This window comes from Nansenia antarctica (assembly GCF_963989245.1).
Source record: "Nansenia antarctica genome assembly, chromosome: 11".
NCBI classification, from domain to species: Eukaryota; Metazoa; Chordata; class Actinopteri; order Argentiniformes; family Microstomatidae; genus Nansenia; species Nansenia antarctica.
In genome coordinates, this window is record NC_137681.1 from 3,097,449 (window position 1) to 3,105,052 (window position 7,604).

The following is a 7,604-nucleotide window of genomic DNA, read 5'->3' on the forward strand; positions in this document are numbered from 1 at the left end:
GACTTAACGACTTAACAACCGAATTGAAAAACCCTGGTAGGAAACAAGGTTGAGTCCTCTGATCCACTTAACTTAGTATGGCAAATCTAATATCCAGGCATGGCGTGAACAGATTTCAGTGGTGGACTATACGTTTGCACTTTGGTATAATGTAGCTGGGTCACTAATCTAGAAAGAAATGAAAAACACACAAAAAAGAAGGATGCATCCGTGTTCTGCTGGGCTAAAGTGCATTCCTACTTTGTTCCTCTGCCTCACGTTGAAGTGAAACAGACGTCATCGATCCCCAAAAGGGGTAACGGAGGCAGAACATTGACGACACACAAATATAATGAACGATACAGTACATACAAACAGTGCTTAGATAAAAAATAAAAAAACTCAATAAAAAGATGGGGCAGTTGTGGATTGTACTAGAGCCAGCAAAGAATACTCCTACATACTCTTGATCTAAAAAAAATACAAAGACAATACAAAGTAACATTAGAGTAAAAAAAACAACAACATAGAAATGTAATCGGACACAAGACTAACTACGGGATTGTGTTTGTTGTTGTTGTACGGTAGTTATTGTACTTTCTGTCACCCCCCTGACGATGCCCCCCCCCCCCCTTTCCTACGATGTGTCATCATAAAACAATAAATGAGGGCATTTTTGTTAGCGGCCCATTTCAGGTGACAATTACCGCACTCTTACAGTAAACATCGTCTGGCGTGGGTGCATGTCGACATAGGATTGCCGGAGCCTTTTAAAACAAAAGCCGTAATAACAATAAAACATCGCCAGGGGCCGTAAAAACGGATCGAACAATCCCCACACAGCCTGCTGTCAAACGAACTGCTCGTTGTAAAAAAAAAATACTATGCATGCTTCTTTTTTTTCTTTCAATTTGACGACTCTTGCTCCACCCCCCAAAATAGATAGTAATAGCCCTCTCCTCTGAGAGGTAAAAGCCTTTGTCAGCTTATTGTAGGTTGTTCTAAACCAACCACCGCATCAGAGTGTCCCTTCCCTTCGTTAGACCAGGGCAGGTCCACCCCCTTCTTCAGGCCACCGCTGCCACTTTGTCACAGCTGCTGGTGTACTCGATGTCGGGGTACTCGATGTCGGGCCGGGTGGTTTGGGCCTTCTGGGTCCTGTTGAAGCAGGGCAGGGCGGACAGGAAGAGACACAGCGACCCCAGGAGCACACAGCCCCCGCTGAGGTAGAACGCCAGGTCGTAGGAGTTTGTCCAGTCGTAGAACCAGCCTGCAACAAACAACAACAACAACAACAAGATGTTTTGTTAGTGACACTGACTTGACCAACGGGGGCTTCCAACCAAGTTGTTTCACAACTGACAGTTGACATCGTCAGCAGCCAAGACCATGACCTATTGACGGACAGGGTTTAATCTTACTTTGAGACGGTTTCTCTCAATATATGGATCGTTTGACTCACTCTGAAGTAATGTGTGAAAGTGCAAAAGACTGATGAGATGAGGCTGAAGAATATTTCGGTTCAAAGGAAGGAGGAGCGAGCCGTCGACTTACCTACGACAGGAGGCCCCAGCATGATCCCGAACCCGCCGAAGAACATGAGGATCCCGTGGGCCTGCGTGAGCCGGTCGATCCCCACGATCTTGGTGGTGACGTAGGGGGTGAGCGACCAGTTCCCCGAGAAGAAGCCCAGGACCGCCGACAGCACCTGGAGGCCCACGTAGGAGTCGGTGACGGGGATGAGGAGCAGCGACACCCCGCTGCCGGCCACCGTGAAGGCGTAGAGGAACACGCTGTTGACGCACTTCATGTCCGCCATGGCGCCCAGCGCCAGCTTGCCCACGCCCGCGCAGACGGAGGTGATGGACACCAGCGGTATGACGCTGACGCCGTCCACCAAGCCCTCGCTCTGGGCCACGTCCTCCATGAAGAGCAGCGGCGGGAAGCCGCCCAGGCTGAAGAGGAACAGGGCCACGCACAGCGCCGTGAAGACCCGGTCCTGGAGGAGCTCCGCGGTGGACTGGACGTACCTGGAGTAGGCCTTCCGCTTGGCCTTGATCAGCCGCACCAGGGCCGAGCAGCTGAGCAGGCTCTTCTCGTAGGCCAGCGGGTCTTTGGTGTCGGCGATGACGACGGTGACCAGCAGCACGTCTTTAGTGGCGAGCAGGTCGTTGTTCTTCTCCGCGCTGCTGCTCGCGACGACGACGACGGGTTTGGCGGGCTCCTCCGCGCCAGGTGCCTTCTCGTAGAGCTGTTCCTCGGCCCGCTCCAGGGCGGCAGCCCTCTGTTTGAGATAGTAAGCGGGCGGGTCCAGGGGCCTCATGGGTCCGGCGCAGGCGATGATGTTCAGGGCCACGGCTCCGATGATCAGCAAACAACCGTCCAGACCGAAGAGTACGATGAACTCGTTCTGAGCGGTGGCGTAGAGGAACCCTCCGACACTTGTACCTGAGAAGAACAAACAAGACAGGAGTTTAGAGAGAGACTCGTTCTTCTACAATTTAATCTAAATACACTATACAAATGATCTTCTGACAACAAGATTCCGGAAAGGGTGTTCCCCCGTTTAACGGTGCAAAAGCAGGAGGGTTTACCGGTTGTGACTATTCCAAGAGCGAGGCCTCTCCTCTTGTCGAAGTACTGACAGGTAATGGTCAGAGTAGCCGCGTACACCAGCCCACAGCCCAGTCCTGTAAACCACAAACACAAACAAACATCAATAGCTATTCATTTGCTGCAGATGCCTGCAAGTGTCGATCAAAGTTTTGTCGCTACATTTTCCCAACAGAAAGTGGGCTTTCCTCCCATGTACAGTACTTTCATTCATTAAAATGAATTCCTGGCATATTTAAAGCACTGACCTGTTAATAAAAACAGTTTTAAAGCAGCAACATGCTGCATGCTAACACCTACCGACGACTATGCCGTAGGAGAAGATGAGGAAGGGAATGTTGGGCGCGAAGGCGCTGAGCATCAGACCCCCGGAGACCATGACCCCGCTGAAGATGGTGACGGGCCGGGCCCCGAAGTTGACCACACAGGCGCTGCAGATCGGACCTACGGACGGACAGACGGAGGGGGGAGGACAAAGACATCAACAAAGGCAGTATGGACACATTGGACAGTAACAGGGGTAGGCTTTGACTTTGCTCGGACAGGCTCTGGGACTCTGAAGGTTCTAATCTCCCAAATCTTAATCTTGAAGATCCTAAACCCTGCGTGAGGCCCAGGGACCTTAATCCAGTATTGGGTGAAAGAGACAGGATGAGAAGATCCTGCTGGGTCTCTCTCAGTGTGAACATGACAGGGGCCAAACACTGTTGAATAGTCTTGAACAACAGCACTGACTGACTACTCCACAGTGACACATGTGAGTGGGTGATCTGTCAAACCCTATCAAAGGACTCTTCTTCAAGTCCTGGTTTTGGGGGGACCTCCTTTGGTGTGAAGGGCTTTGTTCCAGTCAAGCTCTCTTCAAGACATTCAACTGAACAACTAACAATAGCCCTTGAGGATCTGAATACACTGTGCTAGTGCTGGGCCCAAACAAAAGCCTGCACTCCCTGTTGGCCAAAGGTTCCATCTCATAAAACATAATGGAATGTAAAAACTTTGACGCTCAATATCTCTGAACTACCCTAAACGGAGATAGAACCTTATCATTCTAAGCTCATGAGTTATGGCCCACAGGGGAGGAGAAACAATGATATAACAATGTTCCACATGTCTGCAGCTTCTATGTGACCCCTTCATTGATGCCTTTGGTACCTAAGACAAGCCAAGAGTAGGCCTGTGTCTGATAGATCATTAGCAGACGCCTCCAGTATTGATTAGCCAACAGGAAGTGATTCCAACCAAATGGTGCCAAGATGTGATTGTTGTTGGAATGCTTAATCGTAGATTCTACTTAGCTAGACATAAGTACAGTATGTTTTAAAAGTTGTTGACATACATTATACGTTTCTACGTGGCAACTACACTGGGTAGCCTACATTGCAGTTGAGGTGCCAAAGTAGCAATTTGATAAAGAAAAATAAAGCGATAAATCAGTTACTCACTTAGCTAAAGTGTTCTTATTATACATCTCTGCAGATTAAGAATTACATTGGCCGACAGTACAATCGAATCACACTCCCCAATTCTTTATATAATTTTTGCCATTTAGCAGACGCTTTTAATCCAAAGCGATTTACAATTACGAATTACAGGGACATTCCCCCTGGAGTAACTGAGGGCTAAGTGCCTTACTCAAGGGTGTGGTTTCAGGCGGGATTTGAACTCACAACCTTCCGATCACAAGTCCAACTCACTATCCACTAGACCACCACTACCCTATTAAACCATTATAACATTATACTCACTGGCTATCAGTCCGACTCCGGAGACCAGGGATCCCACCCAGGCGGTCTTCCCCTTCCCCTCCTGGAAGGCGTGCAGCCACTCTGGGTAGAGGACGCCCACAGACTGGGGCGAGCCGTAGGCCAGGAGCTGAGCCATGAAGCAGGCCACCACGATGGCCCAGCCCCAACCCCCGTCCAGGGCCTTCCTGCTGCTGCCGCTCTGAGACATTCTGAAGGACAGGTTGTTTCAAGGGGGGAGAAAACCAACAAGTCCAACAAACAGTCCTGGCTGCGCCTAAGAAGAGAAGGAAGAGAAGGAGGAAAAACGGTGTTATGGAAAATAATTCAGAATGTATATGTTGAGGTAAACAAGTGAGGTAATGCACAAAATGTTCTCTGACCCTAACGACCCTAGCCTCTGACGTCATGTTTCCTCAAACCCCCCTCTCAACTGTTGCCGTGCGCGGTGGTGCGCGCTTTGGCGCACGAGCGAGATGAGCGCACTCGGGTAACAAGTCACGCCGGGCGCGTCGGGTGATAACAGGAACCCCCCCCCTCTCTCTCTCTCTCTCTCTCTCTCTCTCTCTCTCTCTCTCTCTCTCTCTCTCTCTCTCTCTCTCTCTCTCTCTCTCTCTCTCTCTCTCTCTCTCTCTCTCTCTCTCTCTCTCTCTCTCTCTCTCTCTCTCTCTCTCTCTCTCTCTCTCTCTCTCTCTCTCTCTCTCTCTCTCTCTCTCTCTCTCTCTCTCTCTCTCTCTCTCTCTCTCTCTCTCTCTCTCTCTCTCTCTCTCTCTCTCTCTCTCTCTCTCTCTCTCTCTCTCTCTCTCTCTCTCTCTCTCTCTCTCTCTCTCTCAAAGTTTAGGAAATCAATACAGATCTCATTTCCCACTATCGTTCGTTTTCTTTTTTTTCTCTAGATCATCGAGTGGGTATTTTTCAATCGTGATTATAAACAAAGAGTTTCTCAGAAACAATATTTTGACTTTACATGTGCATTATTGATAAGCTGTACCCTACATGTTTAATAAATACCCATTATCTTACTCTATATGTAAGCATTGCCTATTTAATAAACAAGACAATAAACAATTACATTATTAACAAAACAATCACGTAAAATGTACCTTAACAATTCCTTCCTGGCACCTGCAGACAGTCACAGTCAGATGGGAGAGGTGACCTGAACAAAATCAGCTGCTCCGCAGAGGAGATGGACACCTGATGGCCCTTTTCCCAGCGCCGGAGATCAGATGGATCATGACGGAAAGCACATTTCGCTCACCAGGAACCTGCTGTACATGCGCCTGTAACCCTGACACGGTCTGTGTTCGTGTGGCATCTCTGAATGTGCCGGCAGAAGAGAAGGTAGAGGCTTTTGTTGCCAAGCGCAATGAAAACCGGTTAGAAGCTGTTCACTCTGGTCTGCCTGAACCGCTATGAGGACTTCCTCCTCCTCCTCCTCCTCCTCCTCCTCTCTCTCAGGGTTTACAGTGCTATGGAAGCATATAGATGACTCAATTCAAATGCTCATGCAATATGAGATTGCAATTGCATGTTCCACTTTTGCATGCATTCTTTCAGACAATATTCAAATTCAAATGCAATTCTAATGATTTGCATTTTCATTTTCATGTACCCGATGTGCACATTCGCTGTCAATATTAAAATGATAATGCAAAGCCATTTGACAAAGTCATGCGCTGCTTTGTAGCTGACAAAATTCAAAAGTTCATTCTAATGTGCAAATGACTTTGCAATCCCAGAATAGCATATTCATTTGCCACTTTTGCCTGCGTTATTTGAGTCAATATTCAAATTGTAATGCAATAATGTGATTCACAATTGCATTTACATGTTCTAGTAAACACATCCGCTTTGTAGCTGACAAAATTCAAATGACTATGCAATCCCAAAATAGCATATTCATTTGCCACTTTTGCCTGCGTTATTTGAGTCAATATTCAAATTGTAATGCAATAATGTGATTCGCAATTGCATTTACATGTTCTAGTAAACACATCCGCTTTGTAGCTGACAAAATTCAAACTCTCTATGCAATTCGGTGATACGCAATAGGCTAGGTGCACGATCTCCACTACTTCCTGAAAGGCACCTGGCATGAACATATCCTCTCACTCTATTGGTTTAATTGATTAATCAGCTGTGCTGTAAACTGTTGGAACACACAGTGCACAGCTGATTAATCAATTAAACCAATAGAGTGAGACAGGATATGTTCATGCAAGGTGCCTTTCAGGAAGTAGTGGAGATCGTGCACCTAGCCTATTGCATGTTCCACTTTTGCATGCATTCTTTCAGACAATATTAAAATTCAAATGCAATTCTAATGATTTGCATTTTCATTTTCATGTACCCGATGTGCACATTCGCTGTCAATATTAAAATGATAATGCAAAGCCATTTGACATTTAATTTCCAAAGTCATGCGCTGCTTTGTAGCTGACAAAATTCAAAAGTTCATTCTAATGTACAGATGACTTTGCAATCCCAAAATATGAATGAATGATGAATGAATGAATGAATGGTCTTTATTGTCATTGATATAGTACAGGTACCAAACAACGACATTTGGGAGGGGGGGCTCCCCTGGTGCTAGGAAAGAAAAAAAACTGGAAAAAAAAAAGAAGGGAAAGGAGCTGGTTTACATAAATAAAGGCTATGTACACTATCCACTATACTATACTGTACAAATAAAACACTGTGCTGTACTCTATGCTATGCTATACCTATTCTAACATTTCCTATTCTCTGCAACCTTATGTACCCTAAGGTTGTCATATTGCACATAGTGTTATTGCACATTCATTTAAAGTGTCGCAGTTTGCAGGCTTGAAATGTACACATTTGTGCCTCAGCACTACACCTGATTTTCAATCCAGCAGCTGCCATCAATCCGTCCAGACTGTCCAGGGCCCAGAACCTAGGTCTTTGCTGTGTTCAGGGCCTGGATGGCCCTGGGGTAGAAGCTGAGCTTCAGTCTGTTTGTCCTTGCGAACATGGTCCTGTACCGCCTGTTCAAGGCCAGCCGAGCAAAGTGTTCGTACCCAGGGTGGGATGGGTCTCTGGAGATCTTGGAGGCCTTCCTGAGGCAGCGTGTGTTGTACAGCTCTTCCAGAGAGGGGAGGGGGGCGCCGGTGATCATCTGGGCCATTCTCACGACTCTCTGTAGCGCATTCCTCTCTGCGGCTGTGCAGCTGGAGAACCAGTTGCAGATGCAGTAGGTGAGGATGCTCTCCACTGCGCAGCGGTAGAAGGCCACCAGCATCT

The 7,604-nt window shown here is 47.3% G+C and overlaps 1 protein-coding gene across 1 annotated transcript; it reads right to left on the reverse strand.

Moving 5' to 3' along the window:
* Positions 1-1,046: 1,046 nt before the first annotated feature.
* Positions 1,047-5,453, reverse strand: slc16a9b (solute carrier family 16 member 9b; the record flags this gene model as incomplete). The annotated part of the gene is made up of 6 exons (XM_080541885.1): positions 5,441-5,453; positions 4,341-4,614; positions 2,893-3,036; positions 2,574-2,669; positions 1,534-2,427; positions 1,047-1,249 (listed from the first exon to the last, which is right to left on the reverse strand). The coding sequence occupies exons 2-6, from the start codon at positions 4,546-4,548 to the stop codon at positions 1,047-1,049; spliced, it is 1,545 nt and encodes a 514-aa protein (XP_080398011.1). The 5' UTR covers positions 4,549-4,614; positions 5,441-5,453.
* Between the last annotated feature and the right edge of the window lie 2,151 nt (positions 5,454-7,604).